This window comes from Pogonomyrmex barbatus, unplaced genomic scaffold, assembly GCF_055798465.1.
Source record: "Pogonomyrmex barbatus isolate J1 unplaced genomic scaffold, ASM5579846v1 scaffold23, whole genome shotgun sequence".
NCBI lineage: Eukaryota > Metazoa > Arthropoda > Insecta > Hymenoptera > Formicidae > Pogonomyrmex > Pogonomyrmex barbatus.
The window spans coordinates 956,348-977,000 of record NW_028297120.1 but is presented as its reverse complement, the minus strand read 5'-3'; the positions used below and the strand labels follow the sequence as shown (position 1 = coordinate 977,000).

Below are 20,653 nucleotides of genomic sequence, written 5' to 3'. Positions count from 1 at the left end.
ATTTAATATTATAGCTTTGAAAAATAGACTAGAAAAAATATATTAATGCAAAATAAATCAATTAACAACATTTGTAATTACTGATTGTTTAAACATCCCATTTAAACAATATAAATTATAAATATCACATAATATAATATGTTGATAAAAATAAAATGAAAATAATATATTTTAATTGCTTTAATAACTGGGTGCAAATTTATATTTTATAATTGGAAATTATTCTTCTTTCTTTAAAGGGATTTACTATTTATATTCTTAAATTATATAAACTTAAACATTTAACAATTTAAATGTAACATAATACATTTAATATTACCTGTACAAAATTAATTACAAACACTAGAAATTACTATTTAATAAAATGATGAAAGTATGATTAATAAATGTAGAATTCTTTTTATTGAATATCTTACATTGCTTTTGTTTCGAAAATCACGCATCACAGAATTGATTTTTGTAATGTGTAAAGACAAAATGTTAGCAATACAAAATTAAATTTATAAATGCAAGATTTATGTTTTCATCTTTTGTCCAAGTTTTTATAAATATTAGATGATCATGATCGTCAGCAAGCACATACAATAGCAACCCAGTGAAGCAGTTAAAAATGTATATAATCTATTATTTACAAAAATTCTTTCATAACGTTACATAAATAAATATTTATCGAATATTAACTTTAAGACACTGATATTGAAAAGGTAGGTCAAATCTTATACAACTATTAGAGTATTTTACACTGTTGTGTGTATATTGGCATATAAGTTACAATATTTATAAAAGATACAACATGCATAGAGTTAGCATGTATAAATGAACGTGTGTCAATTTATACATAAAGTATGAGAAATTAAAAATTTGCTAAAATTTATTAACTGCTAAATCATGAAAAAACATTCATTCACGCATATACAAACTTGTCTATCTTACAATGATACAATTACAAATGTATATCTACACATACGAGCTTAAAACATATTTATCTAAATATATATTTCGCGGTAGCCGAAATAAAGTGCTCGCGCAATAAATAACAATTTTTTCCATCTTATAAATTACACAGCTAATCTTCATCTGTACCTTTCTGATACACTGCCCCGAACTTGCTCATGTACTTACGTACAAAATCTCTTGCTTTATGTTTAACATTTTCATTACATTGTAATTCATCGACGCTTTTACAATGTTTTAATTCTTTTGCAAGTACAAAATGTGTTAACTGTAAAAGAAATATATAATTATAAAGAGCACTAAATTCATCGTGCGCTAAATTTATTTTTATTACGGGTTATTCATACCTTTCTAGCTAGATGTTTGAAATCTTCAGTATTAGTTATTCTACCTTGTTTGCAGTCATTTTTCCTATATGGATTTAAGAAATGAACCATTACATTAGCCATATTTATTCTAAATGTATCCTTGATCTTTCTTTCAGACATAGGAGACATCTCAGCTGATGTTGATTGCAATTTGTTTAATCCATGTCGCGAATGAGACTTGGATTTATTACTTCGTCTATGTTTCCTTAATTTTTCAACATGATCCTTTAGTTTCGTTCTTTCTTTCTGTCGTCGTAATTTCTCTTTTATTTCTTTATACGCTTTATGATCAATACGATCTTCTTCTCTACGTGGCTATAATATAAATAACAATAACAGCATCAATTAAAACTGTGTAAACTATAACTATAAAAACTTTACTCATATTAAGATTAGTAGTAATAAGATTAATATATTGTAATATCATCAAGATAAAAAATCGAGCAAATTTTTTTAAAGATTAAGCGTTTCATGTTTTAAGACTATATTTTAATGTTAATAAAAAGTAAAAATTATAATAAATAAATATTATAAATGTAAAAAATAAATTAAACTTACGCTAATAATTCTTTCTTGAACCAATCCATCTCTTCTCTTCTTAGATTCAGGAAACGGCAGTGAACTTCCAGTCAAATTATGACTGCCTAACTTTTTAGATACATTTGGCTTGGATGTGCTCGAAGGGCTTTCTGGAACACTACTTGTCTCCATATCATCGTTTCTTTGATCCTCATTATGGTCATCATCAATATCTTCATCATCTTCGTTCGATGAACTGGATTCTTCGCTAGATTCTGATGTAGATGACGAATCTGGTTGTACTCCGATATGATCAGGCGGCGGAGGTAACCATTGCGATATTCTTTCCTTTACGTGATAATAATATGTTCTACCTCTGCCATCCGTTGCGCTTTTCCATTTCGGTGGCAAATCTATTGCCGGAATTTCAGGTTGTGGTCGACTCGTAACACTTTCCGCGGACGTAAGATTAGAGAATTGATCTGTGGGATTTTCGATGTGGTTATAATGAGGCGCTTGAATTGACATAGAGGAGGTACCACCATGACCAGATATTAAACTATTTGGAAGAGATAGTTGCCCTTCGTTATATGATTGTGGATGTGATATCAAAGAGTAGGAAGATGTTGTTTGATTGAACACAGATGTTTGACTTAATGAATAAGCTACGGGTGGTACACCAGGTGTAATACCAGTTGTAATCCCGGATGACATATCGGTTGTCATTGTTGATTGCAATACATGAGGACTCTGTCCCATCATACCAGTAGACTGAGCACTTCCTACATATACAGAAGTGCATTGTTGCGTTGCTTCTCCTCCATCTGTAAAAAAATATCATTTTCTGTGTAACAGATATTTAAATGTAATTCATCGACGCTTTTACAATGTTTTAATTCGTAAAGTATAAATGTGCTTAAATATAAAAGTTTCTATATGCAGAATACATCGATAAGTATAACCTTGAGTAGAATAATGCTGCCATTGGCCTAAAGTTGGATTATAAAAAACGGGATAACCAGTTTGTGGATCAACCATGGCAGTAGTATGAGGATCTATACCCAAAGCCAAACATCTATTCTCATGTTCTTGCCATGATTCTTGTTGTTGACGACGTTGTCTTTCTTCTTCTTCTTTTGCAACTTTCAGTGCAAATAATTGCCTACGTTCGTATTTTGTCATTCGTGGTATAGGAACTAGACTTCGTTCTTCTAATCTTTTATCTTTTGTTCTACTATGATCAATTTCTGGAGATTCTCGTCCTCGTCTTCTATCGCCACGTTTATCTGCTTCACTTCGATTGTATCTATCAGATCTATGTCTAAAACGATTTGTAAAATTAACAAGAAATTGCGATACTTAATTTTACATTAAATACTGCAAAACATTGTTACATATATAATGGTATGTTAAACACATAAAACATACCTATCATACGATGTGCCTCTCTTTTCTTCTTTCTCTAATTCCTCTCTATATCCTCGATCTACAACAAAAGTCAGAATAATGTTATATAATGTTAATAAATATCATTTTTGCTACTTTACATGCTACTAATATTTTCTAAAAAATAACCTGCTTCTCTTTCATGCTCTTTCATTTGTTCAATTCTTTCTTTTTTAGGTATTCTGAAAACTTCTTTTAGATTTGACCATTCAGCAAGAAGACTGGAGGCTAAGTCAGGGATAAGATTCTGATCTGTAGTCTCTGATTTAACTTCGTTAACTGCCAAACAATTTTCGATATTATTATTACGTTTATCTGGAATGTCATTCAGACGTTCATTAGGACTTTTCTTTTCATTGCTGTCAGAATTACTACTCATTTCTTCACAGTTCTTTGATTTAATCTGATCATCTTCTGGAGAATCAGCATTTGGAGAGAGATATAATCTTTTCGCCCATCTTTCGACCACGCTATATATTTTACTATCCATTAACATTGTCTTGTTTGGTATTGGCAGTGTATTTAGAGTTTTCAACACTTCTAAGCGAAATTGTTGAGCTTCTTCTGATTCATTTGTGGCAATATCCATAACATAACTCCAAATCAAACGTAATCCATGATAATCCAAAAATAATCTTCGACATGGTTGTTCGCCACTTTGTATAAGACGTAACAAACGCGTTCTGTGTTCCAATTCTCTACTACGAACCATTAACCTGCTTAACGTTAAAGTGTGCGCACGATTTTTCAAACCACCCGAGCACAACTTATCTATTTCTTCCTCCAACTAAAATAAAAAAACAATGATATAAAGTTATTACTTAACAATAGCTATATTAATATATATTACTAATTAATAATATTACTAATTGCACAATTATCTTACATCTTCATCTTCCATATAATCAGCAGGTTTCTTTTCTTCCTTCTTTTTCTTCGTATCTCTTTCACGTTTTTCTTTCTTTTCAATCTTCTCCTTTTCTTCTTCTGGTGTTTCACCTATCCAACCTCGACAATTCAATGCCTCGCAATAACACTTTTGAGCTTCTTTGCTATTATTCAAATATATAATAAATTGTATTAATGAAAACAGATTAGAGTTTCTATCCGAGTTTTTTATTTTAGTTATCTTAAAAACAAAACATTTTTTAGAGAAATAGTAAATTTTCATACCTTTTGTAAGAAAAATACTTCTTTAACTACTTTTGTTATGAAATCTCTCATTCTTTAATTAAAAATTAATTTTTGAGTAATTTTTAAAAACATTTTTTTTTTAATATAAAATAAAAAATAGGAATTACTAGTTAAAAAATAAAAAATAAAAATCATCACCATTCCTTAAAGGAAGTAATTTTTTTTAGAATAGAAGATGCATTATTATACCATGTTGTTACTATTTCAAGGAATCCTCCAAATTTTGTTTCAAAAATAAAAAAAAAAAGTTTCATTTTCAAGATAATTCAATATATCAATTAGAATAAAAGATTACATATAAATTATATAAATAGCAATTATTTGCAATATAAAAATATTATTAAATAGCATACCCATAACGTTGAAAATGATAATCAAATGTAATTTCTTCGCCAGCAGCTATAAATTTTTTATTAAAAAAGCCTATTCGTAATTCTCCATTTACTGTCCACTAAAAAATATGGCATTATTAAAATTTGTATTTTTTTATATTAAGTTTTATATTAAGTTTTTATATTAAGGCATCTTAAAAAAATTAATTTGTAGAAACACAAACTTACTTTCTGCGTTTCTGCATTCGGATCACAGCTGTGATTAATAAATCGGGATATATTTCCTTTCATAGTAGCATCTATAATCTGATCAGATTTCAGTGCCATAAAATAATAATGTCTGTTTTTATCTTTGGAATATTCTTTCGCACGACGTCTAAAATCCTTTGGATCTACGACTTCTCCTACATATTCCATTATAAACTCGCCCCTGAAATTGTAAAAACGATATAAAAATAAGAATTTTTCTTTATTCGTTTTCTTACATTTCATTTGAGCAATTATATGTATATACATATGAATATTTTATATATTTATATATACACATACTTGCACATATTTGTATAGAATTTCACTTACGCCATTATATCAACAACAGCACGTAATCCGAAACCTTTCTTCTCTGTTCTAAAAACTTCGCATTTGGCATATTCACAATTCTGAAATCTTCTATTTGTACATCTATCACCTACTACGCATCTAGGTCCACTATAATATGTATGAAAAAGCATTATTATCTCTATTTGTTTAATTTATTTTTATTCTGCTTTACAAATGACTGCTTACAATTTCTACATAATATATTCTATATTTACATATAATACATTTTAAAAGAAAACATTATTTTAGCTTGTTAAAATCATGTAAACATAAAATCTTATGAAATTAAAATCTTACTAAAAATAAACACTTGCCATTCTATCATGAGGAGTCTATTAAGGCAATCTTCCCCACAACCAAGTTCTCCTCTCTCAATTTCTTCTTCAGTTAAAAAACAATCACATACCATTCTTTTAGTTTCTTTGTTTGTATATCTAATGACAAATATATATAAATTTTCAATATTTTAGATACATAAAATAACTATATAAATTAACTATATAAATTAAAAAAGAATTCATCATGTTTTAATTCTTAATTTAACTTACCTTTCAGTAAGATATAAATTTTCATGCAAGTGTTCAAACTGACTAAGTCTTTCCTCCATCTCTCTATCTTCTGTCTCGAGAACCATCGGTAACGAAATTTTTGCTCCTATAGTTTTTGGAATTTGTGCTATTGTCGAAACAGTAGAAACACTAGATATTGTTGATATATCTGTCGTTTGTACTGTTTCTGTACAAACTTTTATATTTGTACTAGTAATATTATATTTGAATTCTGATATAGATTCTCCTATATTTACTGGTGCATAACGTCCTAATTCGAGTGGAGATGCAATAGATGATCCAAGCATTGATATAGGAGTAACGACAGATCCAAATCCAGCATTCGATCCCATTTCAAGTTCACTTGATCTTCGCCAACGGGATTTTACTTTAACTGGTTTTGAAGAATCAGAATCGTATCCTGTCGTATTATAACTGATACTTAAAGGTGTTAAAATATCAAGTGATGTTGAAATTTTATTAGAATTATTTTCCTTATCACATTGAGTCTCAGAATTATCTATTTTTACTTCCTGAGTGATCGAAAAGTTTGTGTTATTAACGATTTTTTCTTTTTCTTGCTGAAGAGTAACTTTTGAAATATCAGCATTAGATTTTGTAACTAAGCCACGTCCACGAGATCTAAAATTAAATTAATTTTTTTCATATTAACATTTGTAATGCAATATAAAGAAAATTGTTCAGCCATATATAAGAAATCAATTATATTTTAAAATCTTTATAGATATATTTTTAAATTTATAAATATATTTTGTTTATTAGAAATTAATTATAATAAAAATAAATATAAATCGTTATTATATTAATAACGATATACTAATAACTAATAAAATAATTCAAATAACTTATATAAATTTTTTACATTTTAAAATTATATTATTCTATTTCATACCTTTGTTTCATCAATCCAATAGATCGAATTCTACTACTTCGTCTTACACCTGAACTGTTTGAACTATTTTCAGAACTTGTATCAATGCTTCCACTATGACTTCTGAATTCAATTTTTTTATCAATGTCATTTGTATTAACTATATTTTTTATATCAAGTTCTCGTCCTTTGTAATTAGTAAGTGATACTAATGTATCATTACTGTTCTCACTGCTGCTACATAATTTGATATCTTCATTATCAATTTTATTATCTCCTTCGCTATCTTGATTTTCATCGATAGTCGTTAAATGTTCTAAATCTTTTTGTTGACTTGTACTTTTCTTTTCCTGTGTGATTTTGGATTTCAATGAAGTTCCATCTATATTTTGAAGTTTATCGATACAAGAATTGGATTCCAAGATATTTTGTTCTTGATTTTTAATAATATTATTGGGTTCCATAGTTTTCGAAAATATTTCTGTAGTGTGAGAACTAACAGAATTATTCGATCGATGCAATTGCTCCATTTTATCCAATATCGACGAACTACTTTCATCATCGATATTTAACTGGACTGGAGATAGCTTTTCTATCTTTAAAGGAGTATGTATCGAAGAATCAGTACTTTCCACACTAGAAAGATCATTTACCAACTTTTGTATCTCTTTTGAAGATTCACTTATTTGCATACTTGTCAGTTCATTGTCTATTTTATGAAATGTATCTTCTTTTAACAAATCTACATGCATATTTTTTGCCTGTAAGTCTTTGTTTTCCCGCTTGAAATTATCTTCCTCAGAAGAACCAGAATCATCTTTGATAGAACATAAACGAACTTTCTCAGATATTGATTCCGAAATTTCTTTTCTAATTTTGTCATAAATTGTTTTGTTTTTCTGTTTTTTACTCCGATCTTCTAATATAATTTTCTTCTTGTTCATATAAGGTTTATCTATATTAGAATCTGCAGTATTATTATTCCCACTACTACAAGAAGTTACTGATTCATCTATACACATAGTTGATATGGAATTTTCTGATTCATTCATATGTACATTATTCATATCTTTATGAACTTCTTTAATGTGATGTTCATTGTTCGAAATTCTGTTTGGCTTAGATGCCATCGTCGTAGATTCGGTATCATCCTCATTCTGTATCACAGTAAATTCTACAAAATTCTTGTTTTCTAGATTAGGTTCGTTTATAAGTAGTACTTCTTCAACTATAACATCATCCTGTGCCAAAGAATAACTATTGTCTCTAACATCTTCTTCTACTTGCATCTCTTCACAGATTATCATTTCCTCTATAACATCTTCTGACCATGTTTCTGTCTTGGTTGATGCTGGTATAGATGAAGATGCAGATGTTGATGTAGATGCTGACACAGATAACAATTCACTACTTGAACTTGGATTACCGACAACAACTTGCTGTACATCCTCTGGACTAAGTTTTTCTGAATTTTTAATCATATTATCTATACCATCCTGGCTATCATTTTCACCTATATCCCGCTTATGTTGAGTAGCATTGTATATAACATTCTCATTATTTACAAGTATGCTATTACTGGAAATAGTACCTTTATGTTTATTATGTTTTTTTTGAGAATTTTGATTCTTCTTTGAAAGAACTTGGCTATGACCTTCACTAGATTTGGAGTCTTCTGAACTGTTTGAGCAAGATGTAATATAACCATTTATTTTCTTTTCTTCTAATTTTTTCTTAGCTATCTGTCTGCTAGACTTGCGTACAGGTACATATTTATGAGACGATTTCTCAGATGTTTTTACCTCGGTTTTACGTCTGCGTGCCATTTTAATTCCATATATAATCTTAGTCTGAAATAATTAACATATAAGTTGTTGTAAAAAAAAGGCTATTATTCAAATGAATCTTTATTCAAATGAAATATATTTCTATATGAAACAATCTGACATAGATCCTGTAAAATATATATAACATCTAGTAATCTCAATAAATGTCTACTATTGCTCTATTATATTATTATATTTCTTATATACATTATCAACAACACAATTGCAATAAAAAATTCAATTCTAAAAAATAAGAGATACAGATAATTAAAGCATAGCTTTATAATAATTTAAAGATTTGAAGAAAAACAAAAAATAACGAAGCAAATTATTTTTATATATATAAAGCAAAATATCAGAAAATTGTTAATATATTAATGATTTAAATAAAGTTTTGCATAACTATACTTATGTAAAAGAAGTTTCAGACATTATAAGAAAACAAATATAGTTAAAAACAGAAACTAAGTAAATAAATGCATATATTTCCAAATTTGCAGACAATTTGCTTGTAATTTAAATTACAAATATAACAAAAGTCTATTGTATGTATATACTTAAAGTCATGCTTTCTCTTCAATCTCCTATTTTCTCTGCTAAAGATATCACTTGTAAATTGAAAATTCAGAGATAATAATACATGTGAATCGCGCGCAAATGATAAAAAATTCTAAAATCTTGCTAATCATCCAAGTCGATCATACATTATCATAAATAAGCAAGTATCCTATCGTTTGCAGTTGCGAAAAGCCGCTACGTCCATACATTTGTTCGTGTCGTCTGTCTTGATCTTGATTTAACATACGATAACAACAGTTAACTCACCGTATGCCTTTAAAATAGTATCCGGCGATTCTAAAGAGAAACTCATGGTTTAAAGATACTCAATAGTTATTCCCAAATAAATGCCGCTTTGTAGTTCTCCAATTTACCGACATAATAGGGATCGAGGACTTCTCGCTGAAATGTGAACGTGAATATCGCCGAGACGGCTGCGTGCGAGAAAGTAGGCTCTTGGAGAACTCGTGAATTAGTTTTCCGTGTCTGACGTCCTGATGGTACACGTATCACAGCACGTCGCTAATCGGCAGAAAGCCTCCTTTTCGTCGATTGGGATTTCTCTCTCGTGCTGCCTACGGAAATCGTATCGCCTCGGCGTTCGTCACGTTTGGCACTAAACGAAATCAACTCTGTGATCCTGATGAGCCTAGTTGCGTTCGTCCTGTTCTCAGCGATCCTCATTCGGCAAGTCTCAAACCGTGCCGAGAGAAGCCCATTACGTTTGTAAACGTTACAAGACTCGTAAACGAAAATATGTACCGTCGATGTACAACATTCTGAGCATGTATATACTGTCGCTACCAAGATCGTCTCGTATCGCCTCTCTTTTCTCTCTTTCTCTCTCTTTCTCTCACTCAACTCCGTGTTCAACTCACCGTCACAAACGAATCCAGCGTTAGCAACGACCTATAGTGGTGGAAACACGAATCTATAGCAAGGAATGCGCGGGATATACCCGATAAATAGGCCGATATTCATAGTCGATTCTTATGATTCTTACACATGGGACGCGGCAATGCAATAGCCAATCAATTGCCGATTTTCTATAAGAGCGAAAGAATGATTGGTTATCGCGCATTGCTGCTTCTGTATGCAGGATCACGCAACTTTTCACGTACAGATTATGTATGTAGCTTGGATGAGTAAAAGTGAAATCATGAAACATAGTTTCATAGGTTTTATAGCTAATGAAAATTATTTTATTAGTACAGTATTATATACATCTTTTAATAACCAATTGTATATGTACTACGTACACTTAATCCTAACGCAGCCCTAATCTTCTCTAATTCCGAAGCATATTTATTAATTCCCTAGATTTCCGCCTTTCCGCAATCAAGGTACATGGCGAAAAGTTCACGTGAAAAATTTCACATTTTCATGTTTGAGGGAGTTACATGATCCCGCAAAATCGTACCTGATCGTAAGTTCACGTGAAACTTTTCACTTTTCACGTTTCCGCCCTAGGGAAAAAGTTACATGATCAACCCCAAGTGAAAAATGAAAAATGAATATGAAAAATGAAAAGTAAAAAGTGAAAAATGAAAAGTGAAAAATTTCATAAAGTTACATAATTGACTCCCTGGAAATCTAATTCAGAGTTTATCTTTCTTCTTCCAGTGTATAAACTCTGAGTTAGTGCAGCCAGTTCAGTTAAAAAGAACAGGCCTATTAGTTTATATTATGGATTCTGTACTCGTTTACCGATAACTATCAGAGACATTACAATCAGAGACTGGCCATGATTCTGATCCGCCATGTTTTGGCTAAATCCTACGAGAGAAATATACATCTCACTCTAACCAATAACGTGTTTTGGAAGCGATATTTTTTACTTTGCATGTGCATTGATTCAAATGTATGCATGTATATTAAATACATGAAAAGCGCGATAATAAATTATTAAATAGAGATACTAAAATTGCAAAATATAATAAATTAATTAATTTATTGTAATAAATCAATATAAAAAATGGGTGGATATTCATTTTTTATTTAAATTTTATTTTATATTGTAATAAAGTTTGTAATATTAATAATATTATAATAATAATAAATATGTATAATAATAATAAATAATAATAAATATAATAATCTTTTCTAAAAAAAGGCATGATATCGATACTTGCATCTTTCAAAATTTTCTCGAAGTTTATTGTTGACACTTTTTCGCGATGGATTTCTCTCGTTGCGCTAACTTTGTGAATAGTTGTCATTGTATTGATTTCACAAAGGATTGTTTTGACAATTGTATATCAAAAAATTAAAAATATAGTGTAACAGTAGTATAATAGTATTATATTAATTTTTGCTCTTGTGTTGAAAAAGATAAATAGAAAAAAAAAGATAAATAAAATAAATAAAATAAAAGATAAAAAAAATAAAAAATAAAAGATAAATAAATAAATAATAATAAATTTAAAATCATTAAAATTAAAAGAAATATATTAATAAATTGGTAATATAATTATGTAAAATAAGAAAAGTTTTATAAATATACATATTTTATATCTTTCAAACGCTTATGTTTTTAAATTATAATATTACAATTTGAGATTAATGTAGTTAATGTATTTGAAAATAAATGAATAGCCAAAAGATGGCGGATCAATCAAAAGTGGCTTTTTCGTAATTAGGGCCGGGAGTCTGTACATGTCCACCGACAACTATATATATTGTGATGTTTTTATTCATATTCGGTTCTTGTTTATTTCTCATAAATCTATTGCATGTTCTCGCTCATCTTTAATATCTGTACGTTATATCTTGTAATAACTGAAACGCCACAACTTTTCGATTGATATCATTTTAAGCACAATATTTTTGTTTTCACCTCATATATCGAACTCGCTCGTTTCTGAAACTTTAATTGTTAATAACTTTTTAACTAGAGGTGTGCAAACGAAAATTCGACCTGTTCGGAAAAGTGCAAACAAAAATCTATCGAATAATAATAATATTTTAAGCACAACATTCTTGTTTCTATTTCATCTGCCGAAGTCGCTCGCTTCTGAAACTTTAATTGTTAATAACTTTTTAACTAGAGATGTGCAAATGAAAAATCGACCTGTTTGGCAATGTGCAAACGAATATTTATCAATTGAGCTACTTTTTATTTAATTTACTCATAGTTGGGGAGCTAGTGTGAAGATGGCCCCCCGAAATTTGTTTTGTTAATAACTTTTTTACTAGAAGTGTGTAAACGAAAATTCGAAATGTGCATACATGTGCAAACGATGAGCAATCGAATGAGCTATAGAAACTTTATGTTTTTCAATGTTAGGGGGCTCTTCACACAGGTGACAACTATTGTTAAGGCCATTGCACGTGAAAAAATTTTAATCGTAATTGTAAAATCATAAACAAATTGATCAATCAGAATCAATTATTCTCCTTACAGTCTAAAAATAATCGATTATAGTTGGTCAATTCGCTTACGACCTTACGATTACCATTAAAATTTTTTCTCGTGCAATGGCCTTTAACTAACGACAGCCAAACAGCCGCGCTTTTTTCCAAGATCGTCCTTACCATTGACTATCGTTAGTTAACGACACCGACCGAGTTGTCGGACATATACAAAATCCCGAGCTTCCATATCCATATTCTCATTTTCTTCATATCCATATGCTTTTTTATCGATAAAAACAGGTGCATTGAATCCGGAGAATCAATTATATAAGTCTGTTCTTTTTGTTTTTTGGCTGAACTAGTGTACTAGTTCACAGTTTATCTTTTTTTTTACTGGAAGAAGAAAGATAAACTTTGAACTAGTGCAGCCACTTCAGCTAAAAAGAACAGACCCAATATATCTTGAAGCAAAGTAAAAATTACAAAAGTGAGGAAATTTACCAACTTTTGACATATGAAGTTGCAGATACTCTAGTGAATTTCTTCATTTTTGTAATTTCTATTTCGTTTCAAGATACACAATTTTTTTAGATCTAAAAGAATATACCAATCGAAGACAAGGGTTCATCAAGCACGCAAATCCAGCTAGAAAACCAACAGGAAAAAAAACATCGTGTGCCGCTAGCTTTAATTGACAAATCTACTCCTTAATAAATAAATGATATACTATCGATATGTTATCAGCTTCTTTTTTAATAAATGAACGTATACTATCGATGCTATCGAGATTCTCCCTTACGGCTTATATAAATGATACATAATTTTTTGGTATCTCATAAAATATTAATAGATTAGATATTTAAAATGTTAATATTGTTTTCAAATAGAAAGATATATTTATATTTCTTTATAATTTTTTGAAAATTATTAAATTTTACGTTTAATTTATCATAAGTATATACAGAGTGTCTCCAAAAAAATGGCCAAGCGGTCATATGCAAGTAGAACAGACTAAACTGAGTCGAAAAGTCCTGTACTATTTTGCGATTTTCGCAATAGTTAACAGGTTATTAATTTATGAAAATAGTCAAATTGCAAAACGCGCAGTGAGACACGCATTCGCCGTTGCTAGGCTGCTCTACATATGCATGTGACCGCCATTTTTTTGGGACACCCTGTATATTAAAATATCAAAATTAATAAAAACATGTACATATAACATTATCAGATATATTATTTGAAATCTTTTATCATTTTCAATTAATAGAAACAGATATATAACAAAACACAACACGAGATATATAAACGCTATAATTTATTTAGAAAATACTAAATATAAAGTCAGAGAAAATATAGATGCATGTATATACTTCATGGATCATAGATTTATATTATTTTATACATCTTTCATTTCTTATATAAAAATTGTCTTATATAAATTTTCTCTATTTTATATGTTATAAATCATATATTTTCTATAAATCATTTATGTTTCAAAATGCTTTATCAGTCTTTTAATTTTACACATGGCATATCTCATGTTTAGTCTTGTGTTTAAAATTTTTCAAATATATTTTATCAATCTGAACATGACAGTCATAACTTACGATATTCAATTGTTTTGATTATTTCATCTATTCACAATCATAACATATATATAGAACCATAATAATTAATTCATTCCTATACATATAATTATTTTGCATAAATATTAAATGTAAATAAAAGTTTTTTTATAAGCTTTCTACAAAGCAATTATAAAATATTAAGAAATATTATATTAACTATAACATTTCAGTTTGTTATATTTAGTACAACCCAGATAACACACTTAATTAAAAATATATTAATGTTTTATGGACTTTCGTGATACTTGGGCATAATATACAGATTTCTTTTATCTTGAGCTGTTTGCAACAAAAGTGTAAGCACACTATTTATTATAACAATTGCATGTTATTCAAGATAAAAATGATTTGTGTATATCAATAAAAAATGGTCCCATATACCAAAAATATCATATTTTACAATTCCTCATGAAATATTCTCTATCAAAAATAAAATATGGTAGTATACCTTTCTCTAAATAAGTAAATAATAAAATTATACATACAATATACTTTCTGTCAAGGACTTTGTAATTGCTTATTATCAGATTTTGTCTTTGTAAGTGACACATTAGGTACAGTTAAACTATCACTTGGTTCTTGAACGCTTTCTGATGTATTTGTAGTACTGGATCTTTCACTGTTAGAATTTGAATTTTGGAATTTAGGCGTGGAAGTTCTTCCCTTTAAGAGCACAGCTTGCTCGGTACTCTTGCTAGCTTCTTTGATTGATATCGATGATACATCACTGATATCCGGAAGGCCGTTAGAATCATGTTGTTTCTTAGTGGGGGAAATCATTCTTCTAGCTGTATTTATTGGTGTAACATCAGAATTTGAAGAGGAACTAAGAGCACTTGCTTCTCGAGTTTTCTTTAGCGTCGTAACCGCCCAACCTAAACCCAATTTTTTCAAAGCTGTTTCCATTTCTTCCGGAGATGAAGTATGCTTCAGCACATCTGACGATGGGGAACTCATTATTTCAGAAATACCAGATAATCCGGAGAAACTATGTAAACTAGTAGATGTTGTTTTATGTTTACTTTCTTTATGTGCATTATTAGGATCAGTACTTATAGAAGAACCAAGTTTATCTTTTATTTGAGAAACAGGTTCTTCATTAGTAGTATTACATTGTAATTGTTTATTACATTTCTCAAGCATACACTCTCGCTCAGCTTCAAGTTTTGTTTCCGTAATACAATTAGTCATACTTTTTAACTTTTCAGGAGAGTTGCAAATAGTTTTAGTTTCTGGTGACTTCTGTGCAATAGTCAGCTTTTCTGTGGAGTGTTTTATATCAGATAATGAATCTGCTGATTTTTTCAAGAAATTTTGATTCTGTTGAACGGGTAAAGGAGCCACGTGAACTGACGGCTTAGATTTTGTTGGGCTCTTGTGGCTTTTATTAGCTGTATCCGTTGTATCAAATTCTACTATTGTTGATAATTCATGTCCCGATGATTCTAATTCTGGCCTGTTTTAATTAAAACAAAGTAGTTAAAATAATTTATGAAATATAAAGAATACAAAATAAAGGAAATTAAACATTTTTGTTAAATAAAACTTAATTAGATTAATTTTACCTGTATAGGCCATTTAATAATGTAACTGGAGGTTTAGGTCTTGCACTTATTAATGTCACATTTCCATGATTACGCAATACTTTGCCACTTGATATAGGAATAAAACCACTTTCTTTTGCTATCTAAAAATATATATACTATGTAAAATAGCATTTATACATAAAAATTATTTTATTATAAATAGTATTTAATTATTTTATTGTATTTTAAGATTATCTTTTAATATCACAAAATACTATAGATAATCTTTATATATATATATATATATATATATATATATATATATATATAAATATATACTTTACTTTTTATTTTATATTTTTAGATTTCATCTATATAAATATCTGTATAATATATATATATATATATATATATATATATATATATATATATATATAAAGAAAAATATGTTATTTACCTCTGATGTAAAAGTGATTTCTTTTGCAATGTTATTATCCTTTTCGTGTTCTAATAAAGCATTTTTTTTAATATCCTTAAAAGACAACACTTTATGCTGTGTTTCATCATTTTCTTTCAATGCTGCAAAGGCAATGCTAGCTTTGTCCAAATTTTTACTTTGTTCCAAGATTTCGTTTGACAATTTCTCTATTATCTCTTCTTCGTGAAGAGAACGTGTACACGGAGGCCAAGAGTTACGCTCCAACATTTTTGGTGCCGGGATTGTTTGAGGTTTTTTCTGCATTTTAAATCGGTTAAGTTGTATATTTACTCTTTCATTGCTTATAATTTTTGGCTTTACTTTGCCTTCTACTAATTTAGATTCCTGTATATGTGTTTTAATCGTATCTACTAATTTACTTCGGGGAATAGAAGTGATCGCCTGTATTTTTGCATCGCATGATGTTTCATCCTTTGAAATTGCTTGGCTTCCTTGCATAATTCTCTGTGATTCAAGAAGAGTTTTTGCAAGTTGGGCATGAATTGCTTCTATACTGTCAATCAGTCTACGTACTGCTTGTGTATCATTACGTGCTGGTTTTGGTGTAGATAGTTGCATTAAACTAGTTTCATCACTTGGACTAATTAATGAAAGATCCATACCTACAATAAATGTATAATGCTATTCCAAGTTTTAAATAAAAATAATATTTTGTTAACACATTTAATCTGATCTATATATGTAATATATATATGTGTGTGTGTGTGTGTGTGTGTGTGTGTGTGTGTGTGTGTGTGTATGTGTGTGTGTGTGTGTGTGTGTATATAATTACAGAATAATTCTAACAATTTACATATATATCAGATTAAATGTGTTAACAAAACATTATTTTTATATATTAATCATTATTTTTATACATATTCTGTAATTAAAATTGAACTCTGAAAATGAAACTCCGCTCGCAGCAGCAGAAAAATTATGTTACAAAGAATTAAGATTAAGATATATGTAGATATATAAAGACATATTAAATAAATAATTCTTTACCTTTTTGTTCATTTCGTACTTTTTCAATAAGATCAGTTAAAGATGCTATTCTTTCTGCACACAAGTTTTGTAGATCTTCATATTTTTGCAATATTTCAGGACAATTTTTCAATGCGTAATCATGAATATCGTCAAGTTTCATATGTAACAATTTACATTTGGGATTTTTGCATATACAGATTTTGGATGATGGTGAAGGTTCTTGTGAAGGAGCACAAATCTTCGATATTTCAAATTCCTGTTGATAATCTGACGGATCTGTTAAAGTAGATTGATCATGTTGAGTCGATGATCTCCTGGTATTGGTTTGACAATCATTTAATCTATATCTAAGCATTCTGCTGATTCGATCGTAATGTGGAATGTTGGAAGGCATCATCATTGTACGCGGTGAAGGAGTTTCTGGTGTAGAAACTGGACTGATTTCTTGTTGTAATCTTCTTAATTCTTCAGGTGCTGGAGAATCTAGCATCTCTAAGATCGGCGTTACATTAGTTAAGGTATCAAACATTGATCTAGGCTTTATTGGCGGTGGACTCGCAAATGAAGTTGACGTATCTGATGTATCTTTTATCCGAATCCATCTTTTCATTTGAGTTCGAATCCGATATGGTTTACCACATTGATCTTGATCGTTCACACCTGAAAGTGTTTGTGAGCTTTCTGCGCTGGCATCTATCGATACCCTCGTTTCTTGCGACGGATCTGTTTCATCATTAATTGCAGACTCACTCATATGTATATCAACTCTTCTAGTGGCTGTGTCTGGAGTTGTGTCTGGAGCTGTATCTAAGCATTTCGTTTTCTTCTGAGGCGTCAGACGAGAAATTGATTGAGATCTCGAAAATCTCTTTATAGGTGATGTTGCTTTACTAACGGACGTTGAGCGAATCTTTTGGTAAATTCGAGGCGATGCTCGCTTCGATACTCTTACGCTACTTTTTCTTTTTTTAGGTGTTACGATCACTTCTTTTTTGTCAATTTCAATAACCATCCCGCTAATATCAGAGCTTGTAGAGTCATTACTACTGTTATCTGATTCTGGTGTAATGATAGTAATTTTTGGTTCAATCGGATGAGGTATTCGTGCAGGTGCACCTTTGCTGAAATATGATATATGTGTCTCTTCTTGAGGTAATTCCACTTGTATACTCTTATTCTCTGCTGGAGTTGTTTTGTCCAGTGCTGTCTGAATGGCAATCTCAATTTTTTTCGTGGGTGATTTATCAGGTTTCTTCACTTTACGATCGTTTCTAGTACATTCATCATTACTAGACATATTTATAACTTTAACTTCAGGTGACAAAGATTTAGCAGTATTCTTAGTTTCTGGTGCCTTTATCGAATTTTTATCTTCAAACAGTGGCTTCATGCTGATATTAAATATATTATCTGGTAAATTCGCGCCAAATTCTTGTAGTAACAATCTTTTTTGCCTCTCGACTTTTTTCAACATATCCAATATTTGTTCTTCACGTGACATTTCGCTATCTTTATCTTGCTGTGTGTGACAAACATCTTCTTCTTCAATGAGATGAGACTCTTGCCATGTAGAATGAGGTATGTTATCATCCTTTTTCTGTGTTGATAAAGTAACGACTCTTTCTGTAAGATGAGTGTGCTGAGCCGGTATAGAGTCTGTACCAAAAATCTTTTTAGCTGCACGATTCAACTTTCGCTCATGTTCTCGTTGACATTTGTTTCTCTGGTGTAATCTCATGTGTGTATCTTCCTCTGCACAGGGTTGAATTTGACTAGCTTTTAGTTTGCGCTCTTCCTGTGCAAGATGATCTAAATTCTGTAAGAGCATCTGATAATCTCTCCGTACTTTTTCCCGTAGAATCGCATCTTCGCCACGACGTTGGGCACTTAATTTACGACATTTGGACATATTCGTTTCTGCATTCTCTAAATCTTTCATTGCTCGTGCTGCTTCTATCGCATTTGGTTCATTTCCAATGTCGATTCTTTCAACCATACCAAGAGGCCTGTCATAGACATATCTTTGATGCATATTGTGATCATATAATCGTACTTTGCTATCTACTGAAGTTGGAATTCTCGGTGTTTTATCACAGACAATTTGTTCTGTGGCGTCAGAAAAATATGAGGAATCATCACTGGTTGAAGTAGAACTGCTACTGCTAATATTGCTTGCATTATCCGATATATCTTGTGTGTAATCTTGTGGATTGTACTTTTTTATTTTGTCAGGCTTAATTGGTATAGTATTTATCGGTATTGTTCTTCGTGGTATTTGTTCATCACTCTCATCATTATCAATAAGATGTTCAAAATGATCAGATGTATATTTGTCTACTTTTTTCTTCGGAAATAACTCATGAGATTGAACAGCAGATTTTTTTTGTAATCCTGAAGGACTTGGTTTTGGTGATAATACTTTTTGCTGTTCTTTTGGACCAGGTTTTTTTATCCTTCTAGATGATTTTTTTGAAAGAACTTTTTGACTCTTTTTTTTTGGAGTTAGCATGCTATGCATAATTTCTTTATTTGCACTATCTTGAGGAGAATTTATTTCTATTTTATCACATTCTTCAATTGATGATTTTGGAAGTTTAGCTATCATCGCAGCTCTGATATTTTCCATTTCTCGTACTCTACGCAATCTTTCTTGATGAGCTGCTTCAACGTCATCCTTCTGTTTTGCTTCTTTCATACGTTCCATTGCATCTTTTCCTCTTTGTAAGGCCACAGCTCTATCTTTTCTTCCCTCTTCTTCTATTATTGCACTTACATCTGGTTGTAAAGCAGCAGAGGCATGAGCTTGACCGATGTCTTCTAAATCTTCCTGATATTTCTGCTGTATGTCCATAATTTTTCTATCATGCATTTGCTTAAGTTCAGATTTTCCATCTTTTTCTAATTTACTAAGTTCTTCCTTCGCTATCTTTTTAGCCCGTTCTAAAAGTCGATTTGATATCTCCTTTGATTGCTGCCGAACCTGTAACACAATATAATAAAATATCTCATGTTAAAATTTGACTGTTTACATTGTCAAGCATTGCATGATCGAGAATAATTGAGCATAACTATCATATAAGAAGTTAATTTTTTATTTACTTATATAGATTTCAATCAAAAAGGATTAAAAACTCATGTTTCATTTCTTTAAAATAAATCAAATTTGAAAGTTTTTAACAATTGCACATACTTGTTCCAGGCGTAACCTTCGTCGACGATCACGTTCATTTTTCTTGATTTGATCCAAATCAGACAGCACCATTCTACCACGACGTATATTCACAGGATTCCCAGTCACGGTAACGTGTATTGACATATTTCATTGAGAAAAACTGCGTTAAACTTGCCCAAGTTCCTGTCGACACAATCATGTATACAGTTTAACTCAAATTTAAAATGACAGGAACGGCCATATCAAATTCGAGGAATGGCTGCGATCA

At 30.1% G+C, this 20,653-nt stretch overlaps 2 protein-coding genes across 3 annotated transcripts; both read right to left on the bottom strand.

Annotated features, from left to right (window-relative positions):
- Window positions 1–727: 727 nt before the first annotated feature.
- Set2 (SET domain containing 2) lies at window positions 728–10,110 on the bottom strand. 2 transcript variants are annotated; one of them, XM_089078527.1, is made up of 15 exons: window positions 9,505–10,110; window positions 6,875–8,703; window positions 5,962–6,603; window positions 5,728–5,847; window positions 5,393–5,521; window positions 5,042–5,243; window positions 4,835–4,932; window positions 4,174–4,339; window positions 3,417–4,074; window positions 3,270–3,327; window positions 2,804–3,162; window positions 2,534–2,665; window positions 1,881–2,323; window positions 1,302–1,637; window positions 728–1,222 (listed from the first exon to the last, which is right to left on the bottom strand). In XM_089078527.1, the coding sequence occupies exons 2-15, from the start codon at window positions 8,677–8,679 to the stop codon at window positions 1,067–1,069; spliced, it is 5,304 nt and encodes a 1,767-aa protein (XP_088934653.1). In that variant the 5' UTR covers window positions 8,680–8,703; window positions 9,505–10,110; the 3' UTR covers window positions 728–1,066. The 2 variants fall into 2 exon arrangements, with proteins under 2 accessions (XP_088934653.1, XP_011632955.2); XM_011634653.3 differs by having other exon boundaries at window positions 1,881–2,665.
- Window positions 10,111–13,893: 3,783 nt separating this feature from the next.
- Window positions 13,894–20,653, bottom strand: LOC105424426 (uncharacterized). Its single transcript, XM_089078528.1, has 5 exons — window positions 20,404–20,653; window positions 17,232–20,193; window positions 16,203–16,846; window positions 15,785–15,906; window positions 13,894–15,675 (listed from the first exon to the last, which is right to left on the bottom strand). The coding sequence occupies exons 1-5, from the start codon at window positions 20,527–20,529 to the stop codon at window positions 14,718–14,720; spliced, it is 4,812 nt and encodes a 1,603-aa protein (XP_088934654.1). The 5' UTR covers window positions 20,530–20,653; the 3' UTR covers window positions 13,894–14,717.

What these genes read in the sequence shown, in the direction of transcription:
- LOC105424426 (XM_089078528.1), bottom strand. Translation starts at nt 20,529, where the DNA reads ATGTCAATACACGTTACCGTGACTGGGAATCCTGTGAATATACGTCGT. An exon ending in GAAGGTTACGCCTGGAACAA is followed by an intron (nt 20,194 to 20,403) that starts GTATGTGCAATT and finishes ATTGTGTTACAG; the next exon opens with GTTCGGCAGCAATCAAAGGA. An exon ending in AGTACGAAATGAACAAAAAG is followed by an intron (nt 16,847 to 17,231) that starts GTAAAGAATTAT and finishes CATTTATTGTAG; the next exon opens with GTATGGATCTTTCATTAATT.
- Set2 (XM_011634653.3), bottom strand. Translation starts at nt 8,679, where the DNA reads ATGGCACGCAGACGTAAAACCGAGGTAAAAACATCTGAGAAATCGTCT. An exon ending in AGACTCCTCATGATAGAATG is followed by an intron (nt 5,522 to 5,727) that starts GCAAGTGTTTAT and finishes TACATATTATAG; the next exon opens with TGGACCTAGATGCGTAGTAG. An exon ending in ATTATATGGAAGATGAAGAT is followed by an intron (nt 4,075 to 4,173) that starts GTAAGATAATTG and finishes TTTTTATTTTAG; the next exon opens with TTGGAGGAAGAAATAGATAA.